Source organism: Lissotriton helveticus, chromosome 7 (assembly GCF_964261635.1).
Source record: "Lissotriton helveticus chromosome 7, aLisHel1.1, whole genome shotgun sequence".
In the NCBI taxonomy this organism is placed as follows: domain Eukaryota; kingdom Metazoa; phylum Chordata; class Amphibia; order Caudata; family Salamandridae; genus Lissotriton; species Lissotriton helveticus.
The window spans coordinates 499,325,922-499,343,739 of record NC_136068.1 but is presented as its reverse complement, the minus strand read 5'-3'; the positions used below and the strand labels follow the sequence as shown (position 1 = coordinate 499,343,739).

At 45.0% G+C, this 17,818-nt stretch overlaps 1 protein-coding gene across 2 annotated transcripts in view; it reads right to left on the bottom strand.

The window, feature by feature from the left end:
* KAT8 (lysine acetyltransferase 8) overlaps positions 1-17,818 on the bottom strand; it is a 340,257-nt gene that overhangs the window by 13,111 nt on the left and 309,328 nt on the right. Inside the window, exon 10 of one of the 2 annotated variants that reach the window (XM_078652506.1) lies at positions 9,248-9,420. In XM_078652506.1, the coding sequence (XP_078508632.1) occupies positions 9,248-9,420 (173 nt within the window). The remainder of the gene's footprint in view (positions 1-9,247; positions 9,421-17,818) is intronic. The other variant, XM_078652507.1, reaches the window with a different exon arrangement.

The following is a 17,818-nucleotide window of genomic DNA, read 5'->3' as shown; positions in this document are numbered from 1 at the left end:
CTGCTCAGCTCTGGAAAAGCGTATCTATTATTGTGTTATCGGAAAGTACAAGCTTCAGTCAAGTGGTTATCTGCTCACTTCTTACCGGTATTTCCGTTGGTGAGGAGCTCTTTTCATCCCCAAGGACAGCTCGTTATGGTGACGCAATCGAACCCTCCAGGAGGGTTCAGTGAAAAGGACGCGTCATCTTCTTTATCTCTAACACGTCAGTACAGCAGCGTGCACCGCCCGGAGCTGCGTGATGAGCGTGCCGCCATCTTTACCATGGCAACGTGGTCTGTTTTTTTGATTTGCGGCGCAAAGCTTGTTTTCAGTCGTTCTTCACGGCATTCTGTGGAGGAGTCTATGCTCACCGATTTACAATTACCGGACATACATTGGATTTGCGGATCAGAGAAAAGCTCTTCGTGTTGGGGAATAATGATGCGAGCTCAAGTGCCTGCTGTTCCGTTCTGTTTGTTCCTCACATCTGCACATCGGGCACGTTTTCGTCTGTTCAATTGGTTACAACAACAAGTCACTGTTTTTTTTGCATCCAGTTTTTTTGGTGAGTTATTCCCAAGATTTTCTGTGTCAGCAGATCCAGCCCTTTTGTTCATCGCTTGTGTGCATTCATCTGACGTGCCGTTAAGTACTTTAGAATGTCCCTTGGTGAAGTTTTTCTTCTGGATTGATTTCAAAACATTTTCAAGGGCCTGTTTTTCTTCCCGGTGACAGGCACACCCATGTCTATGTTTAATCTACAAGCATGTTTTTGACTTACAGTATGTTCATTTTTTAAATGCTTAACATGACTATGGTTAATTTACAAGCACGATTTTGACTTACAGCATGTTCATTTTTGAAATGCATAAGAAATGTGTCGTTTAACTTATGATGGGTTCTCTCACCCTTATGTCTACACTGCATTTATGCTTGTGTCACTCTTCACATGTGGGTTCTCTCACCCTCTTCGTCGTAGTTACGTACGTGAGTTCTCCCACTCATGTATGCGCAAAGTTTTGGTTAAGGTTTCTCTCACCCTCATTTGCATCATTGATCCCTGTTTTGGGATGGATTTAGGTTGTAATCCTATTTCCCCTCATGGTTTTACCATTAGTTAACCCTCATGTTTGGGTTATAGGGTTTAAGTCTTTGTTTAGGACTTTATACCTTCTCTACCTGTGTTGGACACCTTGTTGTACGTTATTGCGTGCATGTCGCACTGTGCAAATCTCTCTTTTATGTCCAGTGTGTAAGACACCCTGTGATCACATGTTTCTCGATGTCTTGTGTAAGCTGTTGTGCTTCACTTTTTACCTATGTGTTGGTTTCACACATTGTGCTGCACCTGTCCGTGGCGCGTGTGTGCTTGGGACCTGTCCCTTGTTACACCTTCTTCTTTTTGGTTATGGGTAATCCCATATTTTCTCAGTTCCTCTCATGAGGAGTGGAAATTTTGCCACATTGTGCTGCACCTGTTCGTGCCGCGGGTGTTTTGGGGTTTGTCCTTTTAACACTTTCATTCATGGGTAGCCCCATATTTTCAGTGATCCTCTTATGAGGTGTGGAATTTGTTTGCCACATTGTGTTGCACTATCTTGTGCTGTGTGTGTTTTCTGAGGTATGTCCTCAGTTACACCTTCATTCATGGGTAGCCCCATATTTTTCAGTGTTCCTCACATGAGGAGTGGAATTGTTTTGCCACATTGTGCTGCACCTTCCCGTGCTGCGTTTGTTTTCTTGAGTTTGTCCCTCGTTACACCTTCGCTTATGGGTTATTCCCATGTCTTCTTAGTTCCTCTCTTGAGGAGTGGCTTTTGTTTGCCACTGTCTACCTTCGTGAAGACGTTTTCTTCATGTTAGGTCTTACTCACATGTTGTTTGTGAGTTCGTCTCTCATATATCCTTTTTCTTTTTCTTCAGTATTGAAGGAGGAGGATGGTGCCAGTGTTAGTATTTACTGTCTTCTTCTTCCTTCTTTCCTGGCTTTTGTCTGTTTACCCTCTCGTGGTGTGAAGTCCTTCTCATCCCTGGGTTTACGGATAAATATTACTATTGTATACTTTGATTGTGGATAGTTTTCTTCTTCGCCCTCTAGTTCTCTTTTGTTTTCCATTTCGAGAGGGAGAGGATGTGTAGTATTCTGGGTTTAGTGTTTATGTTACTGCACTTCTCTGCATCTAGCTACTTAGCCAGTGTGAGTGTTCCAGGTTAGAATGTGAGTGTGATTGACATGAATGGAATGCTTGTGTGACTGGGATGAGGGTTGGCAGTTGGAGTATGGGCTGAGTAGCTAAGAGGCTGCTCCTGGCGGGGCTGCTTGTTCCAGAGTTATACTTCTCACTATCCTGAATATGGCTAAATAAACCAACTACTTAATTCAACTACATCTGCCTCGGCTACATCTCTTCTTGTATGTATGGACACAAATACTACAGTAAGCACATTGATGCATTTGCACTTTCTTTGGCGAACAAGAGCGGTGGGAGGGTGCAGAGTCCAGCTTGGACCTTTTCATGCGTTTTCTAGACTTATTCAAAGATTTCGGCCAAGGCACTGAACGACTTCAGGAACAGGACCTTCCCTTTAACTGCTCACAATCCAGAGCTTGATGACAGGGTGCTTCACCTCACAGTCCAGGATGGGTTTGGGATTCATCAAGGTGCAGTCAATGCACACCTGTAGTCTTGTTCCACTCACAGGCAAACATGATTGGCATCTATCACAGACATTTGCTTGCAAACATGTCTACATGGTTTAAACCCTGAAGTCTTGGGAGGTGACAGTTGTACTTGCACACTGGAGTTTGAACAATTTTTAGATAAAGGTCTTGTGAAGAGACGAGAGGCAGCTCCAGGAGGCACAGAAATAAAGGAACTGACGTCATTGTGTGCAAGTGGTACCTAAATGTGGTTCCACATGAAATTTCTTGGGCAGAAAAACTAGAAACAGAGCCTTATATTGCCGCATACCTGTGTGAAGAGTTTCTGGTTAATGCTTATAAATTTTCCAGATCAAATCTGACTCCTGTGGAATATATAACAAGCATTTGCAATGCAATAGGTCTCGCAGCATTAAAGTTTCAGTTATTGGCATTGTATATGACAATGTGTTGCATTACATTTTTAGCAAAGTCTGTATTGGTGTATAAAGATGATTTGCAAGATGATAGCTCTTGCAAAATATTAACAACAAAATTGGTTCTGTCGGGTGAGCGCTAATATTGCTTTAAAGGAAGGCTGGAAAAGCTCAGAACACAAACACAAAAACCTCTCTCTGAGAAAAACGTTTTTATATAGTAAAAGCTGGGACCACAAAACACGGCAACTACTTCATTCCGTTTTCGGTTCAGTATTTTAAACATGTTATTTGTGACTGTTGTGAACATAGTGACTAGTGCAAAGCATATAGTGACACTTATATACAAATATATACAGTTAGGGGACGGGGAAGGGATAATGTCTTTTGTTGGAGGGCCAGTATTATAAGGTTAGGATTCCAAGGAAACTGATGGTTAATGTCCAAGTTCCTGGTGATATCTTGGCCAAGTAAGAGCGTCGACGTTTCGACCCTGTAGCGCCCCAATTGGTGGTTCGAACAGTTGTTCGAGCTTTACCCTGACAGCTCTGATGGCGCTTTGACACTGCTCGAACCGCCAGCATTACTATTCTAGATCGCAGAACCGAGGGTCGACTGACAAGCTTCCCTTGGGAATCCAGACCCACCCGTCCTCTACCCCTTGTCTTGATAAAGACCCGCCGCGACCACCAATTGGAGCGCTACAGGGTCGAAACGTCGATGCTCTTACTTGGCCAAGATATCACCAGGAACTTGGACATTAACCATCAGTTTCCTTGGAATCCTAACCTTATAATACTGGCCCTACAACAAAAGACATTATCCCTTCCCCGTCCCCTAACTGTATATATTTGTATATATAAGTGTCACTATATGCTTTGCACTAGTCACTATGTTCACAACAGTCACAAATAACATGTTTTAAAATACTGAACCGAAAACGGAATGAAGTAATTGCCGTGTTTTGTGTTCCCAGCTTTTACTATATGAAAACGTTTTTCTCAGAGAGAGGTTTTTGTGTTTGTGTTCTGAGCTTTTCCAGCCTTCCTTTAAAGCAACATTAGCGCTCACCCGACAGAACCAATTTTGTTGTTAATCACGCATACCTAGGTTCTGAGGGACACAGGGTTACCCCTTTTTTTGTTAAAATGTTGCAAAATTTAAGCAATGTTCGAAATAATATTATATTATAATAATATTGTACGTTACTGTTGTACTTATAAGCATTTTGGTAGCGCATAGTGATGTTGTGGTGCCCCTGAGTGATGCTGTGGTGATAGGATAGATAGTGAGGGCGAGAGATAGAGGGAGGGCGAGAGAGAGAGATAGAGGGAGGGCGAGAGAGAGAGATAGAGGGAGGGAGAGAGATAGAGGGAGGGCGAGAGAGATAGAGGGAGGGCGAGAGAAAGAGATAGAGGGAGGGCGAGAGAGAGAGATATAGGGAGGGCGAGAGAGAGAGATATAGGGAGGGCGAAAGAGAGAGATATAGGGAGGGCGAAAGAGAGAGATATAGGGAGGGCGAGAGAGAGATAGAGGGAGGGCGACTGTACATTTTACATACTTTACATTATCTAAGGAGGGGATGTCAAGTGCTCTGTCTTCACTTCCCAATAGTTTTTCGAGCCCATTTATGGGCTCGAACTGGCAATTGAAATCCCCGCCTATATATATTTTGGAATCAGGCTCTAAATTAACTAGATAGGAACTAAGTTGTTCAATAACCATTGAAACCTTATTTTGTGGGGAGGGTCTATTATAGACATTTATCATATGAATGTCTCCCAAATTCCTAGTGGTTAGCCTAACACCAAGTAAATCATTAGAAACAAAATGCAGGGGCGATACAACAACATCCAGAGATATGCTTATCCAAATTATTAGGCCCCCAGAGGGTCTACCTCTTGCTGATGCAATTGCTCCCTTAAAGAACGTTTTAAAGCCAAGTCTATGTACAATGTTAGTAGCCCATGTTTCTTGCAAAAGTATAATGTCATGTTCCTCCATGAAGGAGCTCCAATTTCTATCGCACAGGTTTCTAGTCAGCCCTGCGATATTCCATGACAGTATCTTTAAATCACGGTTGGGCTTACAAGGTTCTTGATTGATTGGTTGGCTTGTAATCAAAAGTTCACCCTCATTGGATACGTTCATGGGTGCCAGCACAGGTTTCTGGTTCCGTTGTACTTTGTTGAGCAGTGATGATGTTAGTGAGCCATGACCCTCAATGCTGCCTTCAGCAATTAAAACTGGCCCTTGTTGGACATTTACTTTTCTTCTTGATATTTTTCCTATTTGTTCTAGCTTGAGGTTTGTGTTCTCAACATGCTTATCCTCACTGAAGGAATGGGTAAACAAGCCTTTAGGTTCGACTTCATCATTTATTTGTCAGTGGCCCAACCATGACCAGTTGTTGTCCGATCCCGGATTTATTGGGGGTATTCTTCCAGTTGGGGTTGGGGGGTCAAAAAAGGAATATTTGTTGGCCAATGAGCCTGGCTGTTGTAATACTCTGCTATCTTGTTTCCGTTGTATTGGGTAAAAATAACTAAGATCGCAGGTCCCAATTCCTCTATTGTTACTTCGTGACTGTTGGCTATATACGAGCTGAGCAACAGAGGGATCTTTAAAATTGACCAGAACACAATCCCCTTCAATGTCTTTTGATCTTGTTCCCACCCAACTAACTCTTCGGACTTGAATGACTTGACAATTAACTGTATAGGGTAGTGGTCTATTCTCCTTAAGCCAATATAAGGTCTTGTTTTTTAGTTCGTCATAAGACTCCCTTTTGTTCGGTTTCAATCGTGGAACCCCAGTGAGAACTACCACGTACGGTTGGCACCCTGGTGGAAGATGTGCATTGGGAACCCTTTTAGGCACCTGAGGGTCAGTGCTGCAGTCAGATGTTTGAGCATTGATGTTATTGCTAATGGCTGTAGGTACCATTCCATTAGTTGATTTAGTAGGCACCCTAATTTCTAAGGTGGTAGAGTTTGAAGATTGATTTATTTTACGTGGGGCTGGTTTTGGTGGAACAGCCAGTCGCGATGTATCACTGATCGGAAGATCTTTCCGGGGCTCCGTGCTCGGTCCTCCCAGTGCAGTGTTAGACCTGCTTGGATCCCCTGCCTTATTTTTATTGACTGGGCAAGGTGGTTGAGCTGGTTTAGCTGTTACTGGGCTTTTCTCAGTTCTTACAGATTCTTGACCAATCTTTGCATGAAGTTTTACCAGCGTTTTTAGGGCAAAGAAATTATCCAGAGATGTTTGTTCAAATTTGTCCAAGCGGTCTAATAACCCTTCCAATTTTTCTGTTACTGGCAACAATAGGGATATCATGAGGGATTGAATCCGTTCCATCAACATTTCAGGAGCTGGTAAGTCTGTAAAGTTGTTAACTAAATCGATTGTCACAGCAGTATCAACAGGATCTCTAGATTGATGACTCTCCGGGTGTTCACCGAGTTCTGTCCCATTGTTCGTAGGGTCATTGGCTACTGCTTTACAGGAGGCTCCCGCATTCGTGTAGTTTTTGCGAATTCTTTTCAAAACTTTTAGTCTATAGGCTTTGCGTGGTGTAACCAATCTTCTCCTTTTTGCCACAACCCTTCCTGTCATTTTTGGGGGTGATTGGACGGTATGGTCTGAGGGAGCATCATGTATCATTATTAGGGGTAAGTCCGATGGTGCTGTGGTTTCAGCATTTGAAACATTTCTGATTCCGGCATTAATTAATGTTTTATTTTGGGGTGCCGGGTCAGGTACAATCTCCAAAAAGTCACTAGCCGATCTTGAATCGATGACACATGGTTGCTTATCGCTATGGTTATGTGGAGTATTAGAATCAACTGGCATAACGTTGTTGAGAGGAGATTTAGCCTGTGCAAGAGACCCCATAGAAGATCGTTTGTGTGCCAGGTATTCACATGACAATCTACGTTCCGCAAGGATAATCTCCTTCTCTACCACGGAAACCGCACGGGTAATAAAATTATCCATTGTCCCCAGCGTGGTGTTCCCCCCTCTCCTTGAGCATCTACCTGAACGGGTAGCCATTGGGGAGTATGTAGACATACACAATTTCTTAGCACAGTTAAATATATTAATGTGATCCCTCTACACAATGATCCGCAGGCTTACCAGAGGTGTTATGGGGACGGCCCGCCCTTTGCCCGGGCTTCTCCCGGCGTCCCGCAAGACGGACTCTCGCTTGTTGTTATAGGCGAGGCAGTGGTGGGTGGGGCACTCAGGGGGGGCGCTGACCAGATGTCACGTGGTCATGCAGGGACTCCTGGGATAGTGAGTCCCTGCCGCGCTACCCCTGCAGCCTCCTCAGGTCGTCCTTCCACCCGTCAGCAGTCTCGGCAAGCAGGCAGACAAGCACGGTCAGCGCACTCAGGTTGGTGGGTCCACCCACAGCGAAGCGGCTCCAGCGCAGCGGGAGCGGCGAGCAGCGAAGTTTAATCTGGGCAGCAAACAGCGTCACTGGGCTCAGCAGAAGGGGCACTAGGAGTAATGTAGACGTGTCACCAGGGAGAGACTGGGGCAGACAATAGGCCCGGGGCGCCGTTGGCGAATCGGGGCAGTTTTGAACTTGTACAGACACGCTGTGTGGGTTTTTTTAAGGTATGGGAGACTGTATGCATGTGTCTGCGTCATTGCTGTAGGCAATGTTAGTAGTAGTATCACGGAAACGGACACCGGGCGGGACACGGACAGCGGGCGGGAGGGGGGCGAAAACAGACACGGACAGCGGGCGGGAGGGGGGCGAAAACAGACACGGACACACAAAGAACCAGCCTGCTTATCAGCGCCGCGCGGCCTCGTGAACAGCACCGCGCACCCCTCTGAAGACCCCCCCTGCATTCCAAAGGAACTGCTCACGAGGCGCGCGACGCGATCCGATGCTGAAAACTGCAGAAGTTCACGCGCGCAACGTTATCCTATGGGACAACGCTGCGCGCGCGGCCAGGTCTTGTCTCCACATTCCAACTCGTTGTAGGCTGAGACGACAGCTATAGTTCTCTGGCGAGAATGCGCTTCGCGCGTTACTAGCCGAGACCTAAAAGGAGAGGTAATCTGCGGTTAGAGGTGTCTATCCGGAGACCGAGAAGTAGAAAAATATTTCAGCACCACAGCATTTTATTAACTGTGATAGAAAGTATAAGATGAAGGATATCTGGATGCCATGCTTTGTATTAAGGACTGGGTGTCCAATGCTTGAAAAGGTTAACATTTGAGATTTTTCTATGTGTTGGCTTGGGCAGATCTATTGATTTTTAGGATTTCTTTGAGAAGATGTTGGCAATGTTAAACCCAATATGTTCTCAGTATGGGATTTATGCTCAACCGTGTAAGTGTACTAGTGCTGCGGCTGGCTATATAGTGGGGAAAGTAGAGTATCCAAGTATTTTTCTGTAGTTCTTTGGGGTTTTCATTGGTTTACAAATTATAGTACGTTCTTCAAGAACTTTCTAAGGTTCCTTTATTTTTGGTATTTGTCCTTGAAGTACCAAGGGAGCAAATTATTTTGTCTGAAATCTTTGCACAATAGTAAGACTACGGAGGACGTTTATGGTAGCTTTGCTGTAGCAGTGGAATCGTAATTGAACGCAGTTTCTAAGCTGTAAGGACAACCGCTGTAATTAAGTATTTTGTGGAGGTCACCTGGTTGGTTTCAACAGAGGCGGGTTGTGGATTTCCAGGAAGGTTAAAAATCCCTGGGAGGTTATGAAGTTAAACAATATGTCAATTTGACTGGAAATCCAGTCACAAAATAAAAAGTTAGACTGTACTCCATTTTAAGGTTTCACTGAAAACATACTAATAAACAGAGCTAAAAAAATATGTGGAAGTTTTCCTGAATCCTGCGTATCGGCAAGTTAAAAGAAGATCTCCGGGTTCACCAGCATAGAAGGATGTGAAGGGTTGACAGGAGAACTCTCCAACCCACGATCGCTTAAGATATTGCAATCAACAGCAATATGGATTGGGCTCTTCCCATCTCCAGGCAGCATGGGTATCCATGATGAACAGTTTGTCCTACTTACGAAGCTGAGACAAGCATCTACGATGAGCCTCTTCCTCCTCTTTAGGCAAAGGTAGCTGGCAAACGTACTCCTTATACCAAGCCCCCTCCACCATTGACAAGGAAGGGTACACAAGATCAATAGCTTCTCATACTGACCCAGGTTAGTGTTGATACCTGTGATAGGAGGCTTCTTGTATTGGGCACTCTTCAAATGCTCCTCCACAAGTTTGGGTGTGACGCAGATGACATGCTGTCCCTTCCAGTACTTCACCATGTTGAGGGATTGTAGCGTGCCAATTATATCGTTCTGTGTGATGCTGGTCATTTGGCTGAAAAGGGGTTAAAAGATAGAATGGATTAGATTAAGTGATTTTATAGAGTCAGCATTCATTAACTCACAAACTTTGACCAGAGGAGATAATTCATCTGAATGTGTGGCTTTACAAAGATTCAATTTTGGGAGTGTTATACTTTCCACAGCAACAGCATAAATTAGAAAGGCTTTAAGATTATAATGTAGAACCAGACAGCCTAAAAGAATCTTTGACACAAAGTACCAGACTGTGCCAGTTTCTCTTATATGTCAAAAATACACCACCATCAGGCCCAAGTAAAAACAAGCACTTCCAATGCCAATATGTCTGCCTGGCTTATAATGGGAAGTGCATTGTCATTCAAGTTTGCATTCAAGCATCTATTTGGCCACCCAGCAGCTCATTACTAGATTCATTAACCCACCCTCCCCAAAAAAATAAAACACAATCAGCAAGTATATACAAGATTAATTTTAAAAATAAAAGTAGGATGCTACTGCATAAATGTATTGGGCATGTGCTTGTAATTAAGAATACATATAAAACAATTGAACACAGCAGTGAGGGCCATCTTGGTATATGACTGTGTGAGTGACTATTGTACCAATTCCATGATGGCTGACATGTTGATTCTAAATGCTGAGGGCACCTTGAAACAGAAAACACAGACACACTGTGCATAAAACCCTTCAAGAGAGCCTCCTGATTTAAAAGCAATAGTCAAGCACTATGCAGTGAACTGCAGAGGAAATTAGCAATAAATGAGCTGACAGATCGCATTGTTCATAAAGGTAGGACAAGCATTGGCATAGCCAATAGGTTTTGCCTTTGTGACCGTATAAGTATTTATTTATGCAGTTGAATATCCTTGGTGCAACAACATCAACTGTTGCATGGCTAAACACTTATAATGTCCCAAATGCGAGACCTATTGGCTATGCTAATGCTTGTTTAATCTTGAAGCATGCTCACTCAGCCCGTCCTATGCAATTTCATTTCTTAAGGCAATGTAATTGAAGTGTTTGGGTGGGTGCAGTCAGTTAATTCAGTGGGAGAAAAAGTAATTTTTTAAATGTATAGATTAAAGACTTTTTGAGAGATTTCATTTTATTCAATGATCCATTAAAATTCTTGGCAGTGAAAGTGATCCCTTATAGATATGGAGCACGGAGAGAGTGGTTCGAGAACCCGCAAATTCCCGCCCACTTGATTAGCAGAAGCATGCCACCAGTTTGCAAATGATCTGTTACACAGCTTGTTGTGGCCGATGCCATGCACCGACTAGACAGCGGGGAGAGTTATTAAATAGCAGATCTGTTAGCTACGAGTGCGTCCTGGACATTTTTTTTACTAACATAAGCACGATTTTTTTATGTAGGGCAGTAAAAAGTGGGCATAATTAGTACAAGATATTTACCCGATTTGTATTCTACGCTTAACAAATCAAATATATAAAAAGTTGTTAGAGCGTATAGTAAAAAATGTAAGCTCTTCATAAATGATATTACAGCATAAGGGGTTGTGTTAAAGTTGTGCGTTAGGTGAACTTAAAGGCAGGATGCTCAGTGTTTTTTGAATAGTGATTTCCTATTTTTTATTTGACAATTGTTTGGATTTATTTTATGTTTACGATGTGTGACTGAGTAGTAAATGATTGAAGATTACACGCTGGAGGCTACGTTTTTGGATATAAAAGTGGTTTTAAATATTTTGCGTAAAGTTACAAGTTATGGCTGTAAGTTTCTTGTGCTTTGGCCGATAAGTGTACCGGCAGACAGCGGCTTAATTTAAGACCCCTGCAGGCAATGACATGACGGCCCTGTTTTGGGAGAGGTTGAGGGAGAGTAGGGGTCACGGAAGAGAGAAGAGGAAGAGGAGTATACAAGGGGCTGGTGGGACAGAAAACAAGCTGAGGGCAAAGGAGGACCTGAGTTTGATTGATAACAAAGTTTATTTAGACAATAGTCTATAAACCATACATAGAACAATGGATCGCACCTCGTGATAAAATATTTAAAACCACAATTCATTTTACACTTTACAACACTTATAAAACTATGAGCATAAAATTGGGATACTCTATAATTTTAAACTCTGCCATTCTCCTTTGTTGCCTCCATTACATATTCTCTTGTTGCTTTCAGAAATTTCCCCAACGCAATTGTAATATCCACAAATGGCATTTCTGTAAGGAGGTCGATAGCATCAGCACGAGAGGTCACCTCATATTTTAAAAAAATTGGACGTAAAAAAGTTTTCCGAATTACTAAAATACAAGTACAATCAAGCAGTATATGTAAAATATAATTTCTTACTCCTAGACCAGATTTACAAGTACCGTACGGATGGATCAGGGCCACTCTTATATTTCTTTCGATCTTCCATGGATTTAGGCCCACCCGAACCTTCAAGATTTCATGTCTTAGCCATCTACTAGGCAGTAAATCCAGGTATGGGAACCGGGTCTCCTTTTCCCATTCATTCTTTACCCAATTCACTGATTTTTTAGCCTCAGATACTCCATGTCTTTTGATCTAGAGTATTCAAGGCCTAGGTCTCTAAGCATTTTTTTAGTGCATACTATATTCATCAGTGGAGGGGAGAGACTCAATTTCAAGTGCGCGGCTACCGTCTGGAGGGTTTTCTTTACATCTCGCACCCAGCGTAAGCTGCTTGCTCAAATTTCCTCTCTACACCAAATTGATACCTTCTCATCACCACCAGGCTCCTGTTGATTCCAAAATCTTATTAGGGACAATTGTGTCTTTACTTCCCATGATGTTAAGCCCACCTCCATTCTAATAGCTTCAATCATGGACCTATTTGGTAGGGACAGCAACATTTTCACAATTTTACCTTCTTCCCGGTCCCACCCACTTTTACCACTCAGGAAAAGCACCTCTGCTCCATAAAGCACGTGGGGGGATCATAACTTCAAAAGCCTTCAGAAGCGGTCTGTGTGACATATCGCCATAATCTTTATTACATTTTTTCAACCCACAGACCGAAGAGTAAGCCTTTGCCATCTGTGCCTCCAAGTGGGTATTCCACTTTATTTTTTTTATTTTTTATTTATTTTTTTTTAAAACCTTTATTGAACAATGAAAGCTCACAAATACTGGCCTACAACCCCACGGGCTGGCCAGAACAGAATAGTCAAATAACCAGCATACAAGAAGAAGATCTGCACAGGATATAACATCAGGAGCACTGGTGAAGCAATAAAAACCATCGAGCGTTCAGCAAGAGCAGGATAATAAAGGTTAATTTTCTAGCACGGGGAGGGGAACAAAGGAATAACGGGCCGTATCTGAGAGTACAAGGGAGGGACCGCGGCAAGCCGCCATTTTATAAACACAGCGTAAGAAAATGAAGCCATATAAGCAAATCTAGCAAAGGACAGAAACAGAATCAGACCATCAAATAGCGACAGTGGCAACAGTCAATCGCGCTCACTCACCTCCGCCCCTACCCGAACAGAGAAGACGTGGTCAAAAAGCCCCATCACAAAGACTATGCATTACGCACCCCAACGGAAAAAAAGGACCTCCATAAAGGAGGAAGGGAAAGAGGGAGAAAAAGACGACAAAGGGAACACCCGCCAGACCATGCACCCCCAGGGGGAAAAACAGGACAATAAAACCGGCATGCGATGTAACAGAAACACGATACCAGAATAGGCAGCGAACCACAATCAGCCACACACCGGAAGAAGGACAGAAAACCCCCGGGGGAGATACGAGGTGACAGAGTCCCGAAAAAGTGAATACACAAGAGCCATAGAACAAAAAAAAAAGGAAAATAAGGGGGGAAAAAGACCCCCGACACAAACAGACCCCCCCCACCCACCCCTAAGCCCACCCTGCACCCCTGCAGAAGGCTACGGCCTACCCCCCCCGCAGCGTGCCTGTCGCCCTAAGTAGAACCCGAAATATAGTGGAGCAAGAAAAGTTGGAAGTAAAAGACAAAAAAAAAAGGGGGGGAAGGAAGGGAAGGAAAGAAGGGAGTAAAGACATACAAACATACACACGGGGGAGGGCCAAAGACAGGAGTAAACGCACCCATCCACCCGCCCGGGTTAAAGGTCCAAGTCCTCGGGAAGCCAAAGAGTATCAGGCCAAAGTCCAGGAGCAACAACCAGTTACACAGAACCATATCAGGACACAAAGATCATCCAAACCGTTCATGAGCTACCGCATATAAGAGTCAGTTTTCATCAGCCCTGACCCTTTTTATCCAAAGCAGTAAGGGTCCGATCCAACGAGGACCCTGCCAGAAAGAACAGAAGGCAGGCAGCAGGAGAGTCCAACGGCAGTCCAAAAAAGTCACAGGAAGAAAAGCACGGAAGATCCAGGAAAATCACAGAATGTAGCAAACGATGCAGGCACAGTTCCAAGGATATATCCATAAAAACCGACCCATCCGGGCCGGCACAGGAGACGTCATCGGGCAGTGGTGATTGAGAGGGACCAGGAGAATCATGAAAGTCCGGCAAAACAAAATCCAGCTCCCGGGCCAAGGGCAGAGGAGGCAGCACAGGAGGAGAAGGCGCCATCAGGTTGCGCACCTCCGGGGCGGCAGCCGGGGCCGAGTCCGCCAGGAGAGTACCAGCCACACCCCGTGATATCAATGCCTCATCCGGTCGCAGGGGCCCGGGAGGCCCGCAGGGAGGAACCGTCTCCAGAGCCAGGAGTGGCGTGGCCACCGAGAGTCGCCAGGATAGCAGGATGTTTAAGATCCCCTTAAGTGCAGGAAAACCTTCACAGTATCCGACACCCGGGCCCTGCGGCGGGCCCCCAGTGCTCGTCCGGGCCCGGCCCAAACAAACGGGGTCGGTCGCGATCTTGAGAGCCCGAACAGGCCGCACGGCCAACAACCTCCGCCGGGGCGGCAAGCAAGCAGATGAAGTCCCGCCGACAGGCAGAAGAACACCCCGGACAGGAAGGGGGGCCACCAGAAGAAGGGGAGTCGCCGGCCCCCCAATGTCGCCAGTCCCGTTCTCCGAGTCCGGGCGGCAAAGAACAAAATGGCCGGACCGGAGAACAAAGGGGGAGGAAGCTGAACACACGAAGAACCCCAATAATGAAGGGCAGCGTCACCATCCAAGGCCGCCGCCACACAGGAGTCTCTCAGCCAGGAACCTCCGGCTCACACGAACAGCGGCCCTCCGATCACCTCCAGCGCGCCCCGAAGGGCAAGCCCGCAGGCTGCATCCGGCCCAGGAGCCGGGACGAAGAACCAGGCCAGTCCGCTCTCGAGTCCCGGGAATGGTCGGGGGCACTGCACCGGACCCACAGCAGCCAGGACAACCGGAACAAGTGGTAAGTGCCTGCAGTGCGTCGTAGTAGTACCACACAGCAAGGAGGGCTTCCCGGGGCAGGATAAAGGCAGGATAAATGTGAAAAACACAGGCGGGCGAACGGAGCCGAGCTAAAGCGCGGCCATCTCGGTCGCGAGCTAGGCTCCTCCCCGGGTATTCCACTTTAAAGCGCTATTAAACCAGAGGCCTAAGTATTTATATTCACATACTACGTCTAATTTATCCTGTCCTAAAAACCAATTAAAATTGTTTACCCGCTTTCCAAAACATAGGATCTTTGTTTTTTCCATATTCACTGTTAAGAGCTTTTTTTTTAGTACTTTTTGAACACATTTAGCTTTCTTTGGAGGCCCATTTCAGTTTGATCCAAGATCACAAGGTCATCGGCGTATAAGAGACATGACACTTTATTATTATTCATTCGCGGGCTCGCACTTTTTTCAACTTTCAAAGTCGCTCGAAGGTCTGCCAAAAAGATTGAGAAAAGCAGGGGTGCCAAAACGCACCCTTGTCTCAAACCATTCTTTACTGGGATTTTATTGGTTAGTGAGCCCTTTATATCTCTAATGACCTGGGCCCAATTGCCACTATGTAATTCTTTTAAGATGTTCAATATACCCTGTGACATTCCATAGTTTTCCAGTACTTCCCAAAGGCTATTTCGGTCTACTGTGTCAAACGCCGCTCGGAAATCGAGGAGACAGCAAAATAATTTGCCGTTTTGTTCCATTGATTTCCTGGCCAGAGCCCACAGTGCAAAACAATGATCTATCGTGGAATGGCTTTCTTTGAAGCCCCCTTGTTCAACCGGTATGATAGATCTATGTTCCACCCAAGCTTTTAGCTTACTGAGGATTATTTTAGAGAAACAAATTTCTCCTATATCCAATAGGTTGATTAGCCTGTAATTCTTCGGGCATGTACATCCCCTTTCTTGTGTAGAGGTCTTATTATGGCTCCCTTCCAGTTTGGGGGCATAATCCCTGAGCTGTGCGTGGTATATACTTAAACGTAGTGGAAGCAGTTTAAAAGAAAGGGGGTGGGGTGAAAGAGAACAGGCAGAAGGGAAAGAAGGTACTACATGGACTTACATTCATAAAAGCTCTAAGTGTGGTTGGTTGCAGTGGGAAATTCAAGTTTTAACAGACTGGTGTTAATGTTTCTGCCTACGATGTTCAGGGGAGAGACGCTGATTTCTGATGTAATTAAGTCTGATTTAAATGTGTGCTGCTTGGATCTAGAGGGGGGTGACAGGGGGGTCAGAAAGACTCACGCAGGGCCCTCCTTCTCGGCCTGCTTCAAATGCAAATCTGGAATTTGGCCTTTTACATGCTTCGGCGGAGTCGGGAAAGAGCCGGCAGGGAGGGTACTCAAGCTGGCCTCTGCTTTTAATTACGATGTTTAGGGGAAATAAGCTGATGCACGACTCAATGAATATATTTTAAAAGTTGTGCCTTGTGAAAATAAAGATCCACCATGCTCATTGTTGTTTCTTTTGTTTTTTAAGTTTTTTAACAAAGTATCACGTATTTGTCTGCAATTATTTGTTTTTTGTCTGATTTTGCCGCCCGTGTTCAAGTAAAAAAAAAAGCAGGTGCCATTGGTGACTGTGTGCTCCAGTTTAATTTAAAAGAGGGCGTCATTGGTGACTGTGTGCGCCCGTGTTAATGTAAAAGCGGGCAGCATGCGCCATTGGTGACTGTGTGCCCCGTGGTCATGTGAATGTGGGCGCCACTGGTGATTGTGTGCCCCCGTGCTCATGTGAATGCAGGCACCACTGGTGACTGTGTGCCTCCGTGCTCATATAAAAGCAGGTGCCACTGGTGACTGTGTGCGCCCGTGTTCATGTAAATGTGGTCGTAGGGCCCCATAGGAGACTGTGCACTGGTGTTAAAGTAAACGGGGTGACTTTGCCAAAGTCTGCAGGTCATTCAAATAAGTATTAAAACATTTGGCTGCAGAGCGCCCAACATGAGAAAGCCATGAGGGTACCATGTTAAAAACAAACATTTCAAAGACAAAATGTAAAAAAGCAGGGGCCATTGGTGACTGTGTGCTCCAGTTTAATTTAAAAGCGGGGCGTCATTGGTGCCTGTGGGCGCCCGTGTTAATGTAAAAGCAGGCAGCGTGCACCATTGGTGACTGTGTGCCCCGTGGTCATGTGAATGTGGGTGCCACTGGGGACTGTGTGCCCCCGTGCTCATGTGAATGCGGGCCCCAATGGTGACTGTGCCCCCGTGCTCATGTGAATACGGGTGCCACTGGTGACTGTGTGCCCCCGTGCTCATGTAAAAGCAGGCGCCACTGGTGACTGTGTGCGCCCGTGTTCATGTGAATGCTGGCGTAGGACCCCATTGGTGACTGTGCACTTGTGTTAAAGTAAACGCAGGTGAATTTGCCAAAGTCTGCAGGACATTCAAATAAGTATTAAAATATTTGGCTGCAGAGCGCACAACATGAGAAAGCCGTGAGGGCACCATTTTAAAAACAAGCATTTCAAAGAAAAGATAACCAGCGCTGAACGCCATCTGTTTCCAATAGACGCGAGCGCGATAATTGGAAACAGATGGCGCTGCTGCTTGCTCCTGAGCACCCTAGGCCAGGTGACAGAGAAGGCGGACATGCACCTGCCTTAGACCAATTGCATGCTGTCTTTCTTAGAAAGACGCACACAAAGGCCAATTGAGGGTGATAAAAAAAAGCACACGCATGAGTGTGTGTTCAGAGTTTAAAACCCTTACTAAAAGCCTCGCAGAGCACTGCATGCACGCTGGCTTAGGCGAGACCTAGAAAAGGGTAACTATAAAAGGAGAAAATGCAAAACTAAAGTGACCAGACAAAATCCATGCACGCGAGTGCAGTAGAGCAAATGGTTGAAGTCGGCAGCCCCTTTGCCCGATGTTATATGCTGTAAAGGGCTGAATCAGAATGTGAACAATACTCAGAACAACTGAATGTTTATGCATGCAAGTAAATTTTTACATTTGATATAATTATAGGAGCCAGACAACTAAAGTTGCCAGGTCAGATAAAAAAGTGTTTTAGTACACACATGCCTCTAAATGCTATTCAAAATTATAAACATATATAAAA